This window comes from Poeciliopsis prolifica, unplaced genomic scaffold, assembly GCF_027474105.1.
Source record: "Poeciliopsis prolifica strain line A6 unplaced genomic scaffold, Auburn_PproV2 SCAFFOLD001, whole genome shotgun sequence".
NCBI lineage: Eukaryota > Metazoa > Chordata > Actinopteri > Cyprinodontiformes > Poeciliidae > Poeciliopsis > Poeciliopsis prolifica.
The window spans coordinates 17,621,659-17,645,608 of NW_026562376.1; the positions used below are offsets into that span (position 1 = coordinate 17,621,659).

General features: G+C 40.0%; 2 protein-coding genes across 2 annotated transcripts; one reads left to right on the top strand and one right to left on the bottom strand.

The window, feature by feature from the left end:
• Window positions 1-262: 262 nt before the first annotated feature.
• ppp1r3ab (protein phosphatase 1, regulatory subunit 3Ab) lies at window positions 263-5,970 on the bottom strand. Its single transcript, XM_055040852.1, has 4 exons — window positions 5,170-5,970; window positions 4,633-4,700; window positions 4,429-4,526; window positions 263-2,867 (listed from the first exon to the last, which is right to left on the bottom strand). The coding sequence occupies exons 1-4, from the start codon at window positions 5,952-5,954 to the stop codon at window positions 291-293; spliced, it is 3,528 nt and encodes a 1,175-aa protein (XP_054896827.1). The 5' UTR covers window positions 5,955-5,970; the 3' UTR covers window positions 263-290.
• Window positions 5,971-8,744: 2,774 nt separating this feature from the next.
• On the top strand, window positions 8,745-22,186 carry LOC129364092 (forkhead box protein P2-like). Its single transcript, XM_055036526.1, has 16 exons — window positions 8,745-8,789; window positions 9,409-9,577; window positions 11,457-11,570; window positions 12,402-12,464; window positions 13,985-14,042; window positions 14,139-14,292; window positions 14,707-14,814; window positions 15,631-15,718; window positions 16,236-16,346; window positions 17,950-18,124; window positions 18,231-18,301; window positions 20,112-20,213; window positions 20,302-20,423; window positions 21,363-21,432; window positions 21,530-21,654; window positions 21,745-22,186. The coding sequence occupies exons 2-16, from the start codon at window positions 9,422-9,424 to the stop codon at window positions 21,863-21,865; spliced, it is 1,638 nt and encodes a 545-aa protein (XP_054892501.1). The 5' UTR covers window positions 8,745-8,789; window positions 9,409-9,421; the 3' UTR covers window positions 21,866-22,186.
• Window positions 22,187-23,950: the final 1,764 nt, after the last annotated feature.

Consider the following 23,950-nt stretch of genomic DNA (forward strand, 5'->3'; position numbering starts at 1 on the left):
CCCTCTTATTATTATAGTTTATATTCCACAGCAAACACGTAACTTTTATTTACACCCCAACATGCCGTTCAGAACTATTATTACATAATCATTTTCTGTTTGGGTTACAGAAAATGTTTGATCAGAGAAAAACATACAGCTAATTATTTATACTCTTGACAACAGAGACTACATGTCCTCCCATAGGGAAAACTCAGGAATTATTTTCATATCTCAGGTTTAATGCCCAGGAGTCTCTTTGAAACACACTCAAAACTGCGTCTTTTTTTTTTACAGTGTGATTAATTTTTTTACTTGTTTTTAATGGGGTCTCTCTCTCTTTGACAGCACAGCCAAATGACTGATATCAAGTAAAGCAAGAAACAGGCAAGAAAATCATAATGATACGCCACAACTGTAAACACAACCATCAAGGAGGCATACAGCAATGTCTTGGAGACCTTGTCGCAAGAAAATAAGTCTTTCCACCTCCGCTCAGTTTGTTGTATACTCTCCTGTGTATTGGCTCTTGCCTCGGCAGCTGTCTTTACGTCTTCGTCAGTCTCCAGAGGGCTGCTGTGCTGCTGTTCTTCGTCCAGAGCTTCGCTGATGGACGGCATGGACGTTGTCGGCACTTTGCCTCGCCTTATGGAGGGCCTCTTGCGTGCTGTGAACCCCGCCTCTCTGATCTTGTCTGTGTGGACCTGCGGTGCCCTCAGGCAGCGCACGTACAACCGCAGCTCTTCGTCTGAGTCCAACTCTGCCGAGGCGCTGTCGGGTTCCTCCCCCGAATCGCACATATCACCTTTGGAAGTAAGGTGCTTGGTGTGCGTGTTTGATTGGTCATCCTTCTTGCTGTGAAGCTCTTCCTCCTCATGGGACTGTAGGGTATCCCTCTGGATGGACGCATATTGCCTCTCACTTGGACAGTTCTTCGCTGCTCTACTCACTAGAGTAGATAGATCATCTTCTACCTTGTTTTGTGTGAAGCCTGTCCCTACTTTAAAAGACCCTGGTTCATCCTCATTGTTTTGCTTTGTCATGTCTGAGTCTGCATCTGTAACTACAAGCTCTTCTGCTTCTATTCCTGGGATTATTATATCCTGCTTCATATCTGTTTCCATCTTTTCCTCTTCCTCTCTGAGCCTTGCTTTTTCCATACTCATCCATTGTCTCTCTGTCTCAATCTGTTGCTCTGCTACTTTTATTGTGTCTACTTCAGTACTTTCTGTTCCATCTGTCTTTCTGGCCTTAGCCTGCTGAAATTCCTTTCCTAGCCATGCCTGACTCTCTAACTCCACAGCAATCTGTACCTTGACCTCCTCTACATTCTCCTCAGTTTTACTGGTCTCTGTCGTTAAATGTAGTAGCTCCCTTTCTTCTTCATTTGATAAAACACAGTTTTCCTCCTCTTCAACCATCTTTTCCCAGTTTTTCTCCTCTACAGTGTCTATTAAAAGCAAATCCTCATCTTGTTTTAAGAAAGGGGGGTCCGTTTCACATTGCTCTGTCTCTTCCACAACATTTTGATGCTTATGTCTCCCAGTCATATTGGCATGGCATTCATTGTTACTTCTCATGTCATTTATGATGGATTGAGTGACTTCATACATCTCATTGATCTCACCAGTGGTGCTTTCATTGCCTTCAGCTTCTGTTTCTTTTGCACCTTCTTGAGTTTCTGAAGATGCAGCAAGTGATGTAAGATTCGTTCTCTCTGGTTCACAAAGATAGACAAGACTATTCAGACAAACTTTGCTGTCAGTCAGGTTGGTATTCAATTCATCGAATATCTGTAGAAGTTTATCTTTCACCAAAGCAGTTTTCCTACTTTCATTTTCCTTGCTGACCTCTGCGCTCTCACAAATCTTCTCTTGAACACCATTGACCAGTAGGTCGACCCCTTCGTCGATGTGCTCTAGCATAATCCAAAAATCTTTGAGATCCTCTTTACTTTCATCCTTTGAGAGTGTTCCCTCTACCTTTGCTGAACCAGGGGAAACATTTTGCTCTGTTGACTGACACTGTGGTGCTCCATAGGCCAAAATGTCCTCCTGTGCTTCTGTCTGGGAGTTCACATTGTCTTCCACAGGACATTGCTGGCCCAAAGATTGGTTAGATTTCTTTTCCATCTCAGTTGGATTCTCCACAATGTCGAAATGCTTTGGGATCTTATTCAAGGTGTTTTTTTCTACGGAGGTTGGACCGACCAGTTTGACAGACAAGCTTTCATCACTCGATCCCTGAGTGCTGGTCAGATCTTTGCCCATGTTACTTCTGGTGCTAACTGGAACAACGCCACAGGTCTGTGTGAGTTCAGAGGGAAGGCTGAAGTCTCCTGTATTGACAGGGTTTTCAGCTGACACCCTCTGAAATGTCTGGCAGTACAGTGGAGCAACCAATGTGCAGAACGTGAAACTGTTGCTCTGACTAATAAGGGTTTCGCTCCTCGCTGTTGCTGAGCTGCTAGTGCACGGTAAACTCACGTCTCCATCCTGATTTGTGGTGACAGACTTGCTGGTATTTGGCTGTTCTTCTGGGGCGGGCTCACCGTCTGAATCCAGGGGGTTGTTTGAGACATCTGGAGCACTCTCGCCTCGCGCTAATACAGCCAGGTCAGATTTCACTTGCTCTGTGGATGTCTGGTCAAGGGCCTCAAAAACAAACTGAGGACATTCTGACTTAACTTGTCCCTCATTAAACGGCTGCAAACTGACAACATTGTCTCCTGGGGCTTCTTCGCGAGTTACTTGCTTTGTTTCTGTGGGGGTTTCGTCTTTGCCAGGGTCATTCTCTCCTCCATCTCTTTGGGTGTAGAAGTCCCTCAGTCTGGCCATCCGTGCTGCTTGTCTTTGCCTCCTTCTGCTGCTGTTCTGTTTGTTCTCCATCTGTCCGTTAACAGGGATAGATTCGTTTTAGTGCCAGCTTACGCATACTTGCACATCTGCAGTGAACATTTATACATTTATCACATTGTAACCATACATTTCGATATATTTCATATGGCATTTATTCGATACACCAGTACAAAGTAATGCATGATTGTGAAGTTGAAAGAAGGTTTTGAAGATGCAATCTGAAAAGTGTATTTTGCTTTCCGAGTTAATATGCTGTATTCTGCTCCCTTTAAATAAAATCCATTGTAACCAGATTTCTTTAAAACATTGCTAAATTAGTTAACGCTATAAGACCTAAGTTTCAGCTCTCCGCCTGGATACTTTTGCTTATTTTAATTGTATGCAGTTCTTTAAAGGTCTTGTGAGTGTATATAAATTTGCCCATCTATCCGTAAAAACTGGAGCTTTTAATATCTAGCAAGTAATTTTTTCAATTTACCGTATATTAAACAAATGCCCATCAGATTAATTTTATTCCCTGCTAGGATGGGGATGAAATTACAGAAATAACCCGATTCTGGCTGGAAAGCGCAATGTCTCCCCTTTTAGAAACGGTTGGAATTTTTCAGACAGCGCAACGCGTGGCGATATGACGGAACTGCAAATTTGTCTGGATCGTCACCAATCCCTTCGTTCTAGAAGGGCGAACAGAGATTTGGTCTCAGTATATATGTATGTGTTTGAGAACATGTGAATAAATGCAATCATGAAGAACAAAGAACAGAGATTAGACAGAAGGAAGTGGATGGGTTATAACACAACATCATGGAAAGAGTATGTTGAAACTTTCAAGAAATGGAAGGCCACCTAACCTGACGAGATGAGCAAGGCTTACATCTACAATTAGTTGTGCGGCAAGAAGAAACCCACTATTACTGTAAGTCCTGAGAATATCTGTTGGCAGTTTGATACAAGCATGTAGGCGACGGAGCAGACATGCGATAGAGAAGGTGCTCTGGTCAGATGAGACGAAAACAAAACATTTTGTCCTCCAACCATGTGTGGCAAGAAAATCATCTCTAACACACATTCCCACAGAAGATCATGATGTTGGTAGCATCACATTGTGGAGATGCTTTCATTCTGTCAGAACAGGAAAGACAACCGGGCGTGGCGTTATCACATAAATTCAAGTTTTAATTTGAACATAAAAAAGATTGGCATTGTGTCTAAGCAGTCGGTTTATAGTAAAAGTAAAGATGAGTTGTTATTTATTGCTACATGTTGTAGTGAAATGCTTGAGCTAAGTGACAAGTTATCAGCCGTGAGAAAATGAGAAACGGACGAAGTGCAAACAGCAGGTACAAAGTGTCCCGACGTGCATTATGTTACGCCCGTGGCACTCAAGATGGTGTCATGTGACATTCCCACAGAAAGAGCAATCGGGATCAGGTTAAGTTCTCTGTTCCTCATGTGCTCCCTTTCCTTCCTAAAAATACCTCAGAGGTTTAGGGATGTATTTGCTTTTAGACTGTGCAAAATTCAATATATATATATATATATATATATATATATATGAAGAATATATATATGAAGAAAATGTGACACTAACCAGTAGTTTCTGTCCCTCTCGGGTTGAAGCTGTTGATTGTCTTTCAGAGGTTTTCTTGGTTTTCAAAGTTCCCACCTCTGGCCCCCAGACAGACTCATCTGGAGAACAGAGACATTTTGTTCAAACACTTGGTTCCACACTGAGGACTTTGTTCTTATTTCACTCTAAGCAAAGTAAAAAAAAAAATTAAAAAAAAAAAATCACCTGTTGACATGTTTTCCTGAGACGAAGCTGGCTTTGATGAAATGTTTTCCACAGTGGAGACACTCTGACTGCGAATCAATCAAATTTAAACCAGGTCACACTCAGTTTGGGTCTTTCCTTCTGCTTCATGTTTTTTTTTTTTGTATTGAAGATGTCACCAATCAACACAATAGGAGAACACGAGGAGACTTTATGTAATGTTACCATCGTCTATTCATTTTATGGGGACGGTATCATTTGTGTTAAACCTGGGAGACATATTGAGCCGAAACCATTCCCAACCAAGGAATTCTACATTGTGGAGATTGATGACTCTTTTTCAATCACACTAACACACTATCACACTAAAATACTCACTAAAACAACACCAGTTTGGATTAAAATGGCTTGGTTACTCATCCTCAACTTCTAAAAGTGAGAAAAAAAAATGACCAAGAGTGTGCAGTTAGAGTGATTAAATAAGATTAATTACACTCAAAGTTGAACTTGTGCTGCTCTTAGTGCAAGCCTAACCAACAAACCCAGCAGATGCCTTACCTGGTGGTCTTCAGGCAGCTTTTCTTGTTTGCATTTTCCCTCTGTGGTTTCTCTGTCCCCCCTTTCATGCCGCGCTGGCAGGAGAGCACGTAGTTTCTGCTGTTATTGTTAGCCCAGAATGTCCCCACGGGAGTTTCGTACCGCAGACAAAAGTCGACCCTGACTCCCTGATCCCCGAAAGGTGGCCCCAAGGTAAGCTTAAACGAGAAGCTGTCCGTCACTCCATCGCTGGAGCCGGGGACATACTCTGCCAGAAGGTCAAAGTGGGTGGCCCACCTGTCCAAAGAGGTTCTTATGTAGACAGACTTGTTGTAGGAGATGTTGAGAACCCGGACCACTCCTTTAAGGATCGTGGTCCCTGGAAGTAACCCAATTGTTTCCAGTTCTACTTTCTGACTCAGTACTTTGGCAAGCACCTCTTTGGAAGGCAGTGGAAGGGAGAAAGTTAAAGGCGAGAGGTGGTATTCCACTGAATCTTTGCCCTCGACAGCGATGGAGTCGCTTCCTGGCAGTTTGGGTACGTCCCACGTGGCGAACTCCTTCACTTGCACCAGACTGAGGCCTTTGGCATCGGCAAACGACACCCTCCGGGAGCTGCAGTAAGGAGGCTCGAGATCCGAGTCCTCGTCCGAGAACGAGCTCCTTCTGGACGGTATGGGAGAAGATTTCGGTCTGAAACCGACAACTAAATCGTCCTCATCTTCGTCTGGGTACAAGCCGGAGAGGCCTGGTACAGCGAGGTAGTTACAGGCCTCGGAAGGTCTCGGCCGCCCGGCAAACTCCATGAAGCTCCACAATGAGTGTCAGCAAGAAACTGCAATGTTGCTCCTCCTGCCAGCTGACATTCGACATGCTCTGACTTAACAGACAGAGTCCAGTTACAGAGGACATTGTTGCTAAGGCCAACACTATTAATAGGCCAGAAGGGACATAAAATATGTACAGTAGTCCTGAGCTCAAACATTGGAGCTGATGTTTCGTTCATCCTAAGGGAACTAACAAATACAAACTACTTTTAGACGTTTTGTTTTGGTAAAACATCACCAGTAAGTAAAGTTTGAAGGTTTTTTTTTTTCTTATGTAACCACTGTAATTCCTCCCAGTGGAGTCAAACTACAGTGTATGGGAATTACCCCATCAGCTATTTGGGTGCTGTTGCCCCAGTGTGTCACAAGAATTTTAGGGTTATGGAAACAGTAATTTCAGATGGTTTTCTCCTTAGAAAAGTATTTTTTCCCCTCCAATATAACTCACCAATTTAATTCCAGTCAATATTACTCCTAGCCTCTCCACTTTCACAGAGAGGACAGAGTTTCTGACATCCATGTCAGCAGCTTGAGTGCGAAACTCTGACATGGAGAGGCAGAGATTCTCACAGTTCAATAAAGCTGTCATGTAAATAAAACACACTGGTAGTTACGGTAACAATATATCACACAATACTCCCCTGTCATTAAACAAGATATTGCAGTCTGCTTGCAAAAAGTGCAATTACATCATGCGCAAGGTGCAGTGTAGTTTTAAAGGGGGATTGTATTTACTGAATTATCCATAAATTTTCATTGATCCCAAGTGAAAAATTATTTGCTCTAATAAGTGGTTGTGTCATGCTCAGTGTGTTTGAGCAAACAGTCAAGAAGTTGCTTTGCATCACTGTGGAGGAATCCTGGACCACTCTTGTTTTGCAGAAGTGCATTCATTCAGCCCAAGCATCAACAGCCTGTTTCTGGTCACTCAATGATGCCTCAATTTGAATTTAAGTCCAAACTTTCTCAGAAAGACCCGGTGGCAAGTTCAGAATCATTGTCTGTCCAGCTTGAAAGGTCCAAGTGTGCAAGAGCTGAAGGTCGCACATTTGTGGGTGCGTACATTCATTTTGATAATACTCATGCAGCATAAATTATTGTGAAGCAATGAATCATAATGTGTCGTAGCGTAACGTAAAGTAATGTAAATAGCATGAAGTAACAATGTGAAGTAACATGAAGTAACGTGAAGTAATGGAGCATAATAAAATATAAAGTAAGGTAATGTGAAGTAACATGAAGTAACGTAATATAGCATAATGTAAAGTAATGTAGCATAACGTAAAGTAATGCCGAATAACGTAATGTAACGTAACATGAAGTAAAGTAATGTAACGTAAAGTGACGTGAAGTAAAGTAATATAACGTAACGTAAAGTAATGCCGAATAACGTAATGTAACGTAACATGAAGTAAAGTAATGTAACGTAAAGTGACGTGAAGTAAAGTAATATAACGTAACGTAAAGTAATGCCGAATAACGTAACGTAAAATGACGTGAAGTAATAACGTAAAGTAATGCCGAATAACGTCAATGTAACGTAACATGAAGTAAAGTAATGTAACGTAAAGTGACGTGAACTAATAACGTAAAGTAATGCTGAATAACGTCATGTAACCTAACATGAAGTAAAGTAATGTAACGTAAAGTGACGTGAAGTAAAGTAATATAGCATAATAGCAATGTAGCATAACGTAACGTAAAGTAATGCCGAATAACATAATGTAATGTAACGTAACATGAAGGAAAGTAATGTAACGTAAAGTAACAATGTATAAAGTGTAAAGTAACTTAATGCAAAATAATGTGAGGTAATTCAGTGCAATGTAACGTGTAGGCTATAATAAAGTAAATCAAAATAACAGTGCAAAGTAAAGCATTGTAAAATAACATTAAGTAGTTTAAGGTTAAGTAAAGTAGTGTAAAGTATTCCATAAAAGGTAAAGTAAAATATAATAAAGTAGAGTTAACTTTCCTGAGGTTCCTTGTTTTTGTTCCCTCAAATTGAAAGGGACGCTAAAACCAAAAGTTATTTCAAAGTTGAGCTCTGTGAAGGACAAAAAGGACATAAAATGAATAATTAAATCCCTCTGTTTATATTTGCTGGTGCCACTGCAGACAGACCCCGAATTTTTAAAGTTATAAAGATATACAATCTTTCATTTATCCACAATCTAAAACTAAAACTATGGAGGTATGTTTGGTGCAAAACGATTTGTGCCTTGTAAATGTGAACTTGATCCCTTGTTTAGTCTTCATAGATGTACCTGATGTGCCGTTTCAAACGAGAGCAGTCACCGTTGTAAACAGGCCTTTGATAACACTTTGACAGCTGCGTTTTTATGGAGCTCTTGTTTTGTTTTCTCTTTCTTTGCATAGTTTCCAGAAAATGCAGCTGAACAAAGTTACAAACAGCCCAACTATTCCACACTAAAAGGCTGATCATTCCCAGAAAAATCAAGGGGAGGGGGGGACGTTATTACTTGCAAACAAGTTTTATTAGTGCAGATCAAGCAGCTGCAATGAGTAAAAATTACAAGATGTAAACAGGTTGTTTCAGATCAATTCCCTCTCTGTTTGGATCGGTCTGGATCGAATGTCTGGTGATGCTGAGCCAAGGAGCCAGAATTGAGAGAACTGAGACCTTTTTTCTCATCTGGTTCTACGCCTCCTATCCTTTCTGCTGTGGTGCTCAGTGATGCAGTGACTCCTCCCCACCTCAGGTAGACTCCCAACTCCAGCAGATGTCTCCTTCCCTCAGTCCAAACCTGCCTCTCTTGGAGTCACCATCTCTGTCTGGCTCCCACAGTAACGGTACGTAGCTTTCGTTTAATATTTAATACTTGACAAAAAGTTTAAACTAAACGCTGAAGTTTTGTTCAGCGTTTAGTTTAACGGTGGAATTTAAATGAGTAATTTGTTACTGGAAATGGCAAGCAGTTTGCCTCAGCTCTTATGCATGAGGAAGAAAGAGGAACAGAAACATCTGTAGGAGTTTATCACCTTCATGCCTGAAAGACGTGAATGGATTCCTTACACTGTGTGGAATTATTGGTAAAATTATCAAATTTATACCATGCATCAAATGCCATATAAATGTTTATTTGGGTCAAATATGTCTATAAATGTAGAAGATTTCTCTCTCTCTCTCTTTATATATATATATATTTATATATATATATATATATATAATTTTTTTTTCTAATTCACTCTCTTTTAGGGCTATAAATTGCGCTTTAGGCTTTAAATAAAGTCTGAGGCTTAAAGAGCCAGAGGCGATTTCTTCAACACCTTCTTGAAAAATGACACTGCAGGTTCCTAAAATAAACATCTCGTCTTGTTCTCAGAACAAAGAAGAAGTGATTCCACCGGGACTCTGAAACTTACAGCTTATTATTTACTGTTTATTCTTTCTTTATTTATTTTTTTCAAGGACTTGTGCTGAGATGCCCGAGTCTCCTCTGAGTCCCTCGGCAGCCCGTCAAACTCCAGTCAGCAGCCTGCTCAGCCACACGGACGCCGGAGCGGGGGAGAAAGCGGCTAATGGGGACTCCTGCAGCGGAGTGAGGGCGCAAAGCTGCCAGAGCCTCCTCCACAAACAGGTATCCTCACAGAGTCCATTTTCAGTCAAATCCTCCTCTTTGTAAGTCGGAAACGGCAACGTGGAGAGACGTGATGCAGTCTGGAGTTCTGCAAAATTAGAACAAGATCAACTTTGCAGATCGATCCGAAATATCGATAACACCGATGCCAAGTGCAAATATCAGCATTCGGTACTTTTGCCTCAGATTCCCTCTTGAGATACTATTTTATTTTTATAGCTTCTCAACTTTGCTTAAATTTTTTTGTTTTGATTTGCTCTCAAATTATGTATTTTTTTTACATGTTGTTTAAATAGGAAAAAATGCACAAAAATTTGTTTAGTTTTTCTATCGTTTTCATTTTTATTGCTAAAATATCTTTCAAGTATATTGTAGATACCTGTACGTTTGTATAAATTCTGTAAAAAAAAAATAAAACAACATAAAAACACCTACAGGTCAGAAGTTTGGTAATGTATTCAAAACATAAATAATAAAAAATATCAGTATCGGCAATACTTGGTATCAAATCGATACCAAAGTTTGAAATATCCAACATCTCTAGTGTAAAAGCCCTCTAGTGTAAAAGCCCAAAAATCAAAATGATGTGAGCTAAATGCAAGTAAGAAAGCGGCAAAACAATTTTACAGTCCTCTGTCATATTTTTGTTCATGTATGCATGTATCTTTTAAAATCACCTTTTTCAAAATTGTACTTTTCAAAAGTTTTACTGTATGAGAAGAGTTAGCTACATTATCAGCACTTTTGTTGTCAGCCCGAGGTCCAGAAATCAACTCTACATTACGTGACAGTATAGTCAGCTGAGCCTCACCTGCTTACCAGAAACACGTTAGTTCTCACAAATGAATAAATATCATAATAACAAAATAGAAACCAAAAAAGAGAGAAAAACACACAGAAGAAACCCAAAAATTAAGAAAATTATAATAGAAAAAGGTGAAAAGAAACACTAAGAAGAAAAATAAAAAGGACATTTGATTTTATAAAAGCAAAATACATATAAAGTTAAAAAGTGTTTGGAACTGACAGCAAATGTAACGTTTACAGCGTCACTTTCTGGAGGAAAAAACTGATTTCAGCGAGTAACAAACAAATCTGCTTTCATAATCTTGCAATCGTCTTTTTTTACTTTCTTCTGACGAAGCACCAAGTAGATCCACAGAGTTCGATCTGCTGTAAATGCAGTCGGCTTTGGTTTATCATGTCATTTTGTTTCCCGTTGCAAAAGTGAAATAACTGGGACGGCATTTAGTGGGACGAAAATAAATGGAGCTTCTTTAAACTGCATCTTTGTTTTTGAACAATCGAGAGCAAACTGATGTTTTCAGCTCTTGGTGCGACAATTCGACGCTCGATTGTCTTAATCTATTTAAATGTCTCATCTAAAAAGCTGAACTGTTTAGCTTTTTAGATAAAAATGCAGATCGATCCAACATATCGATAACGTCGAAATGAATGGGCCCCTCATTTCAGCAAAATGAGTGGCCCATTTAGCTGAAATTGTCCAGAACATTATGTTGCTTTTGTTTCTGGCTTCCGCCGCATGGGAGGTGATCAGTCAGTCATTTGTCGCTCAATCACCAAGTTTACAGGTCAGTTATTATTCCGGAGGTGTTTGCGTTTATTAATAACCATACACTCCTATTAGAAGCCACAACCAGCATGAAATTATGGCGTTAATTAGGTCGGCCCGTCTCCCGTCTCATTCGGGGTCAGCGGCATGATGATGTTTCACAAAGCCGTTCGCAATCCTGATGTGTAATTGGAAAGATTCCCGCTTGATTACGTCCATTATTAAAACTCCTGACTTCTCTCTGTAGATTGTGGTTGTGTGTGTGTGCGTGTGCGTTTTTAAATCCCGTCTTTCTTCATCTTCGAGGTGTTCCTGGCCTTGATGGCTCCTCAGCAGCTGCAGCAGCTGCTGCCGCCCGGCCAGCTGCAGCAGCTGCAGGCTCTGATCCGCCACAAGCAGCAAGCCCTCCTGCTCCAGCAGGTACGTCGGCGCACGGCTGCATCACGCCGCTTCCAAACCGAGCGTAGAGATTTTGTTTTGTGGTAATGTTTGTAATTCGCAAACAGATTGCAAATATTGCAGCAGAGCGAGTTGGAGTCATTCCACGGAGACGTTTTTAAAAGTGCAAGTTTTCCATGCAGATGAAATTAATTAGATGAATGCTAATTAGAATGTTGACATATTATGACAAAACTAACTGATATGATTATTGAGAGTTTTTTAAAAATATATTTTTCTGATATATCCAGATAAATATGTCATACAGTGGTACGTACAAAAACATTTTGTGTTGGCGACGGAAATTAGTTAAAATTGGCCTAAACATGCTGATAAATGGTAAGATAAAAATAAATAAACGAGTTAAGAAACAGATGTTTTTTTTTCCAAACAGAAAAGCACTACTAAACAAATGATTTTGCTCTTGGTCATGTCTGCATATGTTGTTCTCTGACAACAGTCTTCTTTTCTAATGCTTATTTAGACCCAGTGAGCGCGATTTCCTTTAGTTTTTCAGAAAACGATACAAATGTAAAAAACATCCCATCCAGAAACGTCGCCTGAGTTTCAGAAATACTGGGACAACATTACACATCGATACAGAAAGCATGTTGTAGAATTAAAGCTGACGTCAAGAAGCGAAAGGCGAAGCGGAGACGTCGCTGTCAGCGGAAATCGATTTTAGGCTCTAAACCTTTTAGAGCGCGCTCGTAAAAAATCGCCTTGTCGTTCTGTCAGTCTCTGGTCTATCGGCAGGCGGTGGGTTTCTACATCTGAATAGCAGAAATAATGAATTATTTGTTCCTGTTTTAGCAACACCTGAAGGAATTTTACCAGCAGCAGCTTCAACAGCGAACCAGCAAGAAAGTCAAAGAGGTAAAAGATGTTCAATCATAAAAATATTACACATATCAACACCTATATGTGCATGTGTGACTCACTGAGCTGAAGCCATTGAACGCCTCATGGTTATTCCACCTTATGTTGATTTCTGAACTCTTCCTGAGTTGAAACAACAGTCTTGCTGTTTCTAAATGAAGATGAGCTTCTTTTCTTTGCATTATTTGCATCCTTTTCCTTATTTTGACCATTTCTCATTTTCTGCAAATAAATACAAAATGTTTGCTTGGAATTTCAGAGACACTTTATCAAGAGTTCGTAGAATAAAAGAAAAATTTTTGTTTCGTTCAAACATTTACCTATATGAAGTAAAATCAGAGAAACTGATCTCGTCGTTTGTGTGTTGTTGTTTTTTTTTTTTAAGAGTTGTTTATACCGGTAAAGTAAAGCCTTCTGGGAAATCTTTTATTTTGACAATCCTGTTAATAATGTTTCTGAGTGGCAGGGAATCCGTAGAGAGAGCGAAAGATCAGGGTGATGGACAGGAGGCGTGGAGCTCAGCACCAAAGATAAACTGTCAGTGATTAAGTTTTTATCATTTTTCGAAGAGAAAATAGAAACGAAAAGAGATCCGTTCAGGTTTTTTTTTTTTTTTTTTTGTCCTTGGTTTGTTTTCACATTTTTTACATCCTCCACGTTGTTCAAGAGACGCTTGTCTTTTCCTATCAGGAACAAAATTTAAATCTGAATCAGTCAGGTGTATGAACAATGACTAGAAAAAAAAAAGAGTGACATTAAACAAAGTCCCTGACTTCTACACTTTAAACATGTTTATAAGCATTTTATTTGTACAGCTCATTTCAGCAACAAGGCTTTTCAAAGAGCTTTACATCATAAAAATACAAGGTCATTATTATTACTTCTAATTTATGTACTAAATTTGCTAATTGTATTTTTATTTTGTCTGTTATTTTAATAAAGTATCTTCATAATTATAATTATTGGGTTATTTGGGGTCATGTTTTGGCAAATCAATACCCAGACATCAAATATTAAAGTAATAAATCTTTTTATTATTAATCTAATATTTAGTAACTTTTACACTAAGTGCAGAAATCATGTATTAAGACTTTAATGCATCATGTTGGAAGCATATATATATATTGATTTCAACGCTCATTTATTTTATAGTTAAACAGCTGCAGACGATGTGATTGGTTAGCAGGTCGACCAATCAGAAGCCAGCCTGGGTTTCAACGTTATCATGATGAATTTACATTTGAATGATTAAGTTCCAAATATAATCATCATTTAGTTGTGCAGCTGACATATTAAGTTACTAAAATTGTCATATATTTTTATTGATTTCATTTTAATTCAATGATCACATGTTTATTTTATGATATTATTTATGTATTTACTGATTTGTGGCACTTTTTGTTTATATATTTTTTTGGTTTTTGTAACTAAACATCCAGCAGTACTGAATGCTCTGATCTCTCGTTCCGAGGCGTTTAAGCAAACTTTCCTCCCTGATGTGAAATCTTCTTGCTCAGCAGCTGATGTTCCAGCAGAAACCGGCCGCCTCTCCTCCCGGCCTCTCCTCAGGTCCAGGTCAGGAACTCGCAGCGCGCCGTTCTCTGCTGGTTTTTCTCTCTCTCTCCTCCCTTTCACTGATGAGGACGAAAACCATTTGTACCAACTTAACAGGCTGTTTCGGACCCGCCGAGACGCAGAGGTTGTGGAAGGAACTCAGATCGGCCTTTTCGGATGACAGGACGGCGATGAACGGGATCCGGGAAACATCCGCTCGAGTCGAGCCGACCGGGGATCGGCCGTCTGAGTCTCCTCCTGGAGCGGATCGGTGAGGTCGTTTATTCTGGAGCGGTTCGGCCGTTTTTGCAAAAGTCTGCAGACGTCCTCTCTGTCTGAGGGCGACGTTTGCTTTTGAGGATTCGATTCCCAGTGGGCTGCTTTGTTTTGCTGCTGTTTTGTCTTGCTTTTTATTCCTCCACCTGCGGTGGTGCAGCACAGAAAATGGAAAAAAAAAGAAAAAGAAAGTCGACATGACTGGAGAACACGTCCCCGACTCAAAAGTGAAATAGGTTTCCGTTTATTTGTCGGTCTTACCCGCCACCTCTTCCTGTCACTTCATGTCACCCAAAAAAAAAAAAAGAAAAGAAAACTAGAGTCTCCTGTCAGGAGTTTAGGCGTTGAATAATTTTTATTTTTTTTTAAGTGATGTGTCAGTTTTCCTTTTTTTCTCTCGCTCATCCAGTAGCGGTGCAGACGGGGACCAGGCCGTGGCGCGCGCCCTCTTCGGTCCCGGAGTGTGTAACTGGCCCGGCTGTGAGTCCGTCTGTGAAAACATCGCCCAGTTTGTCCAGTGAGTTTGTTTGTTTTTTCCCCTGTAGCTCCAAACGTCTGAGATCTTCACCTTTCGTAGAAAACCTGGCACTTTTTGAAGAAGAAAAAAATGATCTACTGTGATGATAAATATATCAAACAGATTCTTTACAAAAATGCAGAGGAGTTGGAAAAAAAAGATGAAAAGTATAAAATACTGGCTAAGATAAACAAATGTCAAGAACAACACATGATGTGTCCAATTTTAACATGTTAAAATTAACTGTTGTGTCTCTCAAACAGCCACAAGTATGTGTTGAAATGTGTTATTTTGACACAACATCGGTATAAAATGTGTTTTCATAGATTAGGTGCAATAAAAACGGACATTTCTATATGAGGCCATAAGAGATAAGCTTTATTAAAATTAAATCACACACATTCAAATTAAAATTAACTTACCAGTCAACTTATTTTTTCCGCAAAGTCAAGCTAACAAAAAAACACATTTTTAAAAGTTCTTCATCTCCACAGTTTTCTATCGTCCATGCTGCCTGTATGATCTTTAAATAAAATGTAAAATAGTCAAATCAAACCCTTATGTTATGGATGAACCTTACAATCATTAATCACAATCATAATTTTTAATTGAGAACACAATATGATAACGCACTGTAGTCCTTTAGTCAAACTTCCAAAGGATGTCGGTTCGATCACCTGCTGAATTTATCCCATCAGTTGAGTTATGGCTGCTTTTTTGACATATCGCCACGTTGTCATCTGCACAGAAGAGTGTTTTTCTACCTGCTTCTCAGAAAAGTGACTGAATGTTTCTTTCTTTGTCGTTGTTTTTCAGACACATGAGCAGCGAACACACTCTGGACGACCGGAGCACCGCTCAGTGTCGAGTCCAGATGCAGGTGGTCCAGCAGCTGGAGCTGCAGGTGAGCCAGAATCGCGTTAGATTCGACACGACTGAGTCCCACGAAAAAGACAAATGCGTATTTTTCAGCTTTAGCCAGCTCTAGATGCATTGTAAAAAAGAAAAAAAAAAAAGAAAGGAAACTGTTCAGCGCTTAAACGTAGCCATTATGATCCTGTTTTTGTTTCTTTACGTCCAAAACTTTGTTTCACACTTTTTGCCTCATTTAGGTCTGTTTCGTTTTTCCATAACAAACAACTTTAAGTATCATATGCGCGCAAGAATTTAACTGTTCCCGTAAGAAACGCACAAAAACAACCGTAATCTGATTCATTGTCTTGTTGTTTTACTTAGCTCTGGATCTACGTCGGTCAGCCAACGCCGACTTTCAGCAGATGTTAAGACGCAGCGGGAAATTGTTTTGTTTTGGAAAATGTGTTTCGGATGAAAGGCTTCCATTCTAATTAGCCGGATTCACTGTTTGTTTGTTTTGTTTGGTTTCTTTTTACGCCACGACGCCGCCTCGTCTCGTGGATCAGCTCTGCAAAGAACAGGAGCGTCTGCATGTGATGATGGCTCACCTGCGCCTGCCCTCTCCGCGCGCTCAGTCAGCGAAGTCCGACGCGGCGGTCAGCCGCCGCGGCCCCCAGGTACGCCGCGAAACACCTGAGCCACAATCAGTTGCGTCCGCTGTCTTCAAATGAAATATAGCGAGTTTTAGATTTTTCACCTAAGTGTGTGAGTTTGTGAAAGATAAACTGAACCTTTTATTTGTTTTGTCAAACCTGCAAGAGTTGGAAAAAACTCTTTGTTTTTTTTTTCTTCTTTCAGTTTTCGAAACTGAAAGAAGGATGAGACACGAGTGAGCGCTATTTCCCAGAATGCTTAGCGGCATGTTTTTGTATCCCGAGATGGAAATGACCTGCGTTGATCTTGTGATTCATTAAGGCAAATGTTTGTTTTAATGTCCTGTTCACACTAAATGTTTCTGAGCAGAAGTCATTGTCAGATCAGAAAAGTTTGCTCATGTGATTTGAAAGAATTTCATTTACTGTAAAATAGAATAAGACATTATTTTGATATTGTCAGTAAAAAATAATAGAGAAATGTGACTCTTTAACTAGAGAAAGGCAGTTTCTTTCTCTCGCAGGTTGTGAAATAATTATTTGGTCTAAATTCTAGCATCAAGTTAAAACTCACAATTCAAGATTAATCAACTCAAAAAAAAAAATCAAAGTTTACACAACTTGTCTCTCATTGTCAAGTCAACTTTGTGAACTTGAATTTCTTATTTAAAGCCAAAATGATTCATTTTGTTGATTTTAATTGCATTTTCAAGGCAGCAGGTGGGCTTTCATTTTCAAGTTAAGCCAAGTATTTTCATGTTTTACAGTGTGGAGTGATCTGCAGAGGTTAAAGCGGTGGAAACATTTCAGGAAAACCAGGGACGTGCTACATAAGGAGATAAAACGTCATTTTCTCCTGCAGATGTGTAGCGTGTCAGGCTGTAATTGAGGCACGTTGGTATTTTTACAAAAAGTTACAATAAGTCTCCCCTTATCGATGGCTTCTAGATAGTTATAAACACTTTATAAATTATTAATAACTTTTTATTATGCGTTAAGTAAGTGCGAGAAGGAAATTATAAGCAAAAAAATTGGACGTTTACAAATGTTTATTGTGCTTACAAGATTGTTTAAAATGTATACAGGAACAGATTTGGATCATTATTTGGCAAGAAACCGGTACATCTAGTCTCCTTCTCACCCTTACTTAATGCATAATAAACAGTTATTAATGATCTATAAAGTGTTTAGAGACTAATTAATGACATATGCTATCTGTAAGTGCAGTGTTATTGTAAAGTGGTTCTTAGATCAGACAAAGCTGGAAATCCTAATATATTTAGTCTTGTGCGCGTTCTTCCTGTTTTTCTCTCCTCTCTCTCTTTTGTAGTTTTGTCTCCCAGCTGTCGGCTCCAGACGGGCCGACGGTCTGCTTCCAGACGGCGGACATGCTCCGATAACGCGGAAACTAATCATTTGTTAATCTCGCAAACACTGAACCCTAATCACAACACTCACCAAACAATTTCACCCTGTAATTAACAATGATTGGCTTCATTCTCATCGCGGCTTGAGCCGAAGCGGGTCGGAGGAGCCGAGTCCAATCGCTCTGTCACGCCCGCTTAGGAAATGTCTCACTTTTTTTTTTCTTTGGTTTTGTTTTTCCTGTCCGTCTTTTTCTGTTCAGCTCCGTCCAGCGTCGCTGGCCAGCAAAGCGTCCCTCTCTCTCAGACACCAGAGACCTCTGAGCGCCGCCGGCTCGCCGCCGCAGGGCCGCGAGGAAGACGAGGAGCTGCCGCTCAGACGCTCCATGGCGGCCGCGGGACACCGGCGTCACCCTCTGGTGTTCTCTCTGTCTTCAGGTAAACGGTGGACGCGGTTTTCACCCGAAAGCGTCAGGAAAGTAGCTGATTTCAAATCTTCCATTTGAAATCAGACACACACACACTGTGTTTTGTTCTTCTGCAGAAAATGAATTTGAACTTTACCAGAACGCTGACGTCAGACCACCATTTACCTACGCTGCCCTGATCCGACAGGTATGAGCAGAGAGATCATTTGACTTTTCACATCTATGTTATTTTAAGTCTAGTTTATTGAACAGCATTCTTCAGAAGCAAGGCATTTCAAAGTGCTTTACACCACAAAAACATCACACGGTGCCAATAAACATTACATTTTGTCAAACGCCATCATCAAGCACGTCAAATATGTTGCTCATTTACTATTCATCAAAGGCAGATCCAAACTGGTGGGTTTGTAGCCGTGGTTTATAGGAACTCATTGTTTCAGCTGTTTTGCAGTTTTCTGGAAGTTTGTTCCAGATTTGTGGTGCGTAGAAGCTGAATGCTGCTTCTCCATGGTTCTGGTTCTGGGGATGCAGAGCAGAACCAGTACCAGTGTAGGGACTTTAGAACTGGGTGATGTGCTCTGTGTTCCTGGCTTTAGTCAGGACACGAGCAGCAGCTGTTTTTATTGTTGTTTTGTTTTAGGCAGACCTGTGAGGAAACCGCTGCAGTAATTGATAAGATAAACTCATGAATGAGTTTCTCTAGATCTTAAGCGGAAGTTACTCTTTTAATCCCACCTTCTCCCCAGGTGACAGAAGGCCGACTTTGGGAACTGTCTTTATGTGATACTGAATGTTCAGGCCTTATTTAGAGCCTGATCGTTAGTTTCCAGGATGAAGCACTGAACCAAGTACTGATATGAGACTCAAACCAAACTTTTTCTGACGTTTTCTACCACAATGCGTGGCAAAAAAATCTAGCCTGACCGTTGCCTTCTTACGCACTTTCACACTGTTTTCATCTCCTTTCAGGGATTTCTCCCATTGCCTTGGATTCTCTCCAATAGAATTTCAATCAGGAAACAGAAGGAGAAGTTGTGAACAATGACGTTGTTTTCCTGTGTTGTTTTAGTATCGAGTCAGCATTTCGTTTTATCAATGGAAGTGCAGGAAGTGAACGTAGCCGTTCAGTCTGCGTTAGCCACGCTTCCAAATATCCAATGACAGCCATTTTGTTTGGCTCGGCTCTTTTCTCTTTGCAGTGGAGAGTGGTTGGTTCCTGTTAACTTCGTGTCATCAAACTTGCGCATTTCATGCGTTACAGCCAAACGTTAGCGACTGGGTAAATTTAGAACAACAGAGTCCACGACTCTAGGAAGAAATTGTTTCTCATCAGCCGAGGTTCTCTGTACGAAGCGAAACCAGACCAACAGAGAACTGACACTGAATGGGCTCCTGAAAACGCACACCTGGTGCTGAAGAGTGAGAAAAGCTGTCAACGATTGCAAAACTCAGGAAACTGGAGCAGAACTTCCCCTTGGAGCAGGATAAGAACCAAAAACAATCAACCAGAACTGCAATTGAATGGTTTAGACCAACATTTTCCATCTGTTAAAAATGTCCTTGTCAAAGTATGACTCAGCTCGAGACATTTTGAAGAGATTGTCCAACTGCTTTTGTCAAAACAGAAGGAGGCATAATCCAAAACATACGCCACGCTAATCGAAGCAAGCGGCGGTTCTGCCACATCGTAACTCAGGAGGCCTGAATACAGACAGACGCGTCGCTTTTCAGACTTATATTTGTGCAAAAATGTGAAACCAGACATCATTGTTCTTCCACTTTACAATAACGCACCGCTTTGTTCTGATCTACTACTTAAAGAAAATGCATTTAAAGTGGTGTGAAACCATTTGCAGGGCAGCATCGTGTTGATTCGCTAATGCCAAATGTAGAGTGGAAAACAAAAAAGGTATCATGAGATTTTATGACGCACTTCCTTTTATTTTCACTTTATGACACACTAAACGCATATTTCTGCTCTCCGCGCCCATCTGCAGGCTATCACAGAAGCCTCAGACATGCAGCTAACGCTCAACGAGATCTACAACTGGTTCACCAGGACGTTCGCGTATTTCAGGCGGAACGCCGCCACCTGGAAGGTGAGCAGAATATTTGGCCGGGCGGTTTGCGGCGTGTGCGTCTCGGCCGACCCGCTTCAGCACAACCGTCTCCGTCACTCTGAACCAGAACGCAGTCCGCCACAACCTGAGCCTGCACAAGTGCTTCGTGCGCGTGGAGAACGTGAAAGGCGCCGTGTGGACGGTGGATGAGGAGGAGTACCAGAGGAGGAGGTCCCAGAAGATCACAGGGTGCAGTAACGCCCAACTTCTGATCACATGGACCAGAGCATGAGGTCCAATAAGATGATGTTTGATTATTACTGTTCTGTCATAGCAAGGAAACACATTCTGTCCTGAATTACAGCAACTATGTGATATGTAGTGAAATATTGCTTTCATTAAATATCGCTTAGAGAAAGCGATTTTTAGTGAAATATCACTTTCCCAGCAATATTTGCTAAATATCACTTTATTGGCTGAATATTTTCTAAATATTGTTCAGTGAAAGCAAAATTGAATCAAATGTCACGAAACCGATATTTAGTGAAATATCGGCTTTCATCAAATATCGCTTTGTGAAAAGCAATATTTCAGTATCACTTAGCGAAAGCGTTACTGAAATATCGCTTAGTGAGTGATATTTAACTAGTACATACATGGTTAGTACTATATTCAGCAAAATAAGGAGTGCTCAATCTGCACCTTTGAAGCTTACTTTGATTGTTCTGATAGAAAACAAAACAATGTCGGCTTAAAATGGACAAGTTCATCAAATACATACAGGCAATAAATTCAGAATTGATGCACTGCCATCTAGTGGTCATAGTTATGTCTCAGTTGGACATAAGAAGCTGAAGTCAATAAATACATTTAAATGTGCTTTTTTGTGCTATGCTTAAAGTAAAAAACTCAACTTGAAATAGAATCTCTTTAAAGACAAAAACAATTTTAACTAATTCATTTTGTAATTGTGAAAAAGTTTAAGTTGGTGCTGTAGCCATTATCAAATCTCTCCATCAGCAGTAGATAAGAATGAACAATAGTTATTGCAAATTTAAAAGACTTTCTAGGGTCCAGAAACTAACCACTTTAATAAAATTATATATATATATTTTTTATTTTTCACATGTGCGCACTAATTACCTTATAATAAATAACATCCACCTCCCTGCTGTTGTACCCTGTTAGGAGTCCATCTCTGATAAAAACCGTCTGCTCCAGTCTGTCTCTGGGCACCGCCCTGCACTCCACCTTCCAGGTGAGACGTCGACGTTTCTGGGCACCTTTTTAAATTAGCAGCTCTCTGAAGACGGGGAGCTTCAGCTTCTCAGTTTGTATTTTCAAATATTCTCCAGGCTGCGCTGGCAGAGGCCTCGCTGCCGGGCCTCAAGAGGGAGCGTTCGAGCCGAACCCTTCGAGGCGTCGACAAGGCAGCCGACGGCAGCAGCCGGAAACGAAACCTGACTCCTCCCGTCCAGCAGTGAGTAAGACGAAGCTTAATGTAAACCCAAAACTGACCAAAATGACTGACACGGTTTTGCTTCTCTTTTTTCTGTCTTGTTTCACTCAGGCAACTTTGCTTCGAGAAAGTGAACGGTGACGACGAGGGCCAGCTGCCGACACTCAATCCGGTCAGCCTGCAGCCTCTGATCCACGGAAACGGCGAGGAGCTTTTGTTTGACCTCGAGTGACCTTTGACCTTTCAAGCAGCACTCGTTTAGCATCCTGAGATGTTGGAGATGGTACTAAGGCAACTTTACTGAGGTGTCTGATTTGAAGAGGGTTTGAAATGAAATGCAGACACTTTGCTAAAGTGTCTGTGACCTTTGATCTTCCCCACTGTTTGCAGCCACAATGGGATTTCTTGCAAAATGCGAAATTACAAACGATTAATCTAATTTAATCGTGATTAATCAATCATTGGAATAATTGTCAACTAACTTAGTAATTGATTAATCGTTAATTGGAGTGTACAGACTCACAAAAAAGGTAATTTACCAAAAGAACAACATATTCAGAGCAGTAATTAAGCCAAAACTGGTAAAAAAAAAATATATATATATATATATATATAATATATATATATATTTATATATATATATATATATATATATATATATATATATATATATATATATATATATATATATATATATATATATATATATATATATATATATATATATATATATATACACATTTTGCATTTAAGATGAAGAGAAAAAAGTCTTTGTCCTCAAATTACTGTTTTAGTTTCACCTACTTCTAATTCTGTAAAAAAAAAAAAAATATTATGTATTATTTGAGTTTTGTAATGTATCTCTAATATTGGATAATAAAAAAAAGGCTTTCATGGTTAAAGAAAAATCTGCTCAATATGACGATTTATTTCAACCGATTCATCGATTAATTGTCAGAATAATTGATGGAAAAATTGATTCTAAAATAATCGTTAGTTGTCTTAAGTCCAGCCGCCTTCCTTTCATGTTCTCCTGCTGATGAAAAGCAGCCCCCCACAGCATGACGCTGGCGCCACTGTGCTTCACAATGGATGGGGAGGATTCCTGCAGTCTTTAGATTCTCCTCCTGTATCTATCAACTTTAACACAAAGCCTTCTTTCACCAGTCAGATTGTCTTCACTTGCACAGCTCTACCAGTTACTCTCTCACAGAAAATCCCAACGAAACATTCAACTTTGTGTTTGTATCTTGATAAAATATGAAGTTCAGAGGTCGCAGATACTTTAGTAAGGCTGTATAACAGTACTGGATCAAAGACATGTACTCTTTTGGAAGCTGTTTTATACGTAATTGTATGGATGATGAAATAATTTAATCTTTGTGTGTTAAAACCTGCATTCCTCATCCAGTTCCAGATGTGGGATAAATCACAGTCAAGACAAAAATGTGCGACAATTGTACGTTTAATGACTGAAAACGATTCGAATTTTGAATTAAATTAGGCGTTTTTTTTTCTCCTTTTTTTCTTGTTGTTGTCACCCTGGGTTTTAAAGTAACTTAGTTAGACTTTTTAAATGTAACTCTTCATTTTTAGGCCAAGTGATTTTTTTTTCCTCTTCTTTGTAAAGGCTGACTGGGACAGATGCATCAACAAAGCACGTGTCTGAAAGAAAAAACAAAACATCTGTGTCAAAATGGCGTTAGTGAATTCTCTCTTAGGCACAGACAAGTAAAAGTCTCACCTGTGTGTTAAGAAGTTGCGAGTTAAATTTGGATTTATTGGGTTGTTTGTGGTCCGTGTTCGTGTGTAATTAAAAAGTGAGCGAGACGGTAATGTGTAATAGCTGGAAACGATTTTTCCCAGTCTTTCTCCAGACAACAAAACGTGACCTTTGTGTACTGAGGTCACGCTCCCTGTGGCGGGTTCTGTCGGACTGGATTTGTAAATAGAGACGTTGTCTTCTTTGATTATTTATTTTCGGCAGGTTTATTTTCACCACCGCAACTTGTCCACTGTATAAAGACGAGGTCGACTCTGAGCACGTTGTAATGGAAGTTTCTGTCCGCAGGTGTGGGTCAGATGTGTGTCACTGAATAAAATGTGTCAGCTTATTGTACATTTTAATACGCTGCACAGTGTTTTATTGTTATTATTATTATTATTATTGTTATTATCATTGCCTTTAGTCCACTCCTGGTGTCCCACAAAAGTATTCACATCCCCTAAATATTTGCCCCAATTCGGTTCAAATGGTTTCCCCTCATGTCCTGTTCACGTTGGTGTTCCACAGGGCTCTGCTTTGGGGACCATTGTT

Coding starts and splice junctions, on each gene's coding strand:
- ppp1r3ab (XM_055040852.1), bottom strand. CDS start 5,954: ATGGAGTTTGCCGGGCGGCCGAGACCTTCCGAGGCCTGTAACTACCTC. Junction 4,527..4,632: donor TCAGGAAAACATGTCAACAG/GTGATTTTTTTT, acceptor TCTGTTCTCCAG/ATGAGTCTGTCTGGGGGCCA. Junction 2,868..4,428: donor GAGAGGGACAGAAACTACTG/GTTAGTGTCACA, acceptor GTTAACGGACAG/ATGGAGAACAAACAGAACAG.
- LOC129364092 (XM_055036526.1), top strand. CDS start 9,422: ATGCCCGAGTCTCCTCTGAGTCCCTCGGCAGCCCGTCAAACTCCAGTC. Junction 15,719..16,235: donor TCCAGCAGCTGGAGCTGCAG/GTGAGCCAGAAT, acceptor CTCGTGGATCAG/CTCTGCAAAGAACAGGAGCG. Junction 16,347..17,949: donor TCAGCCGCCGCGGCCCCCAG/GTACGCCGCGAA, acceptor TTTTCTGTTCAG/CTCCGTCCAGCGTCGCTGGC.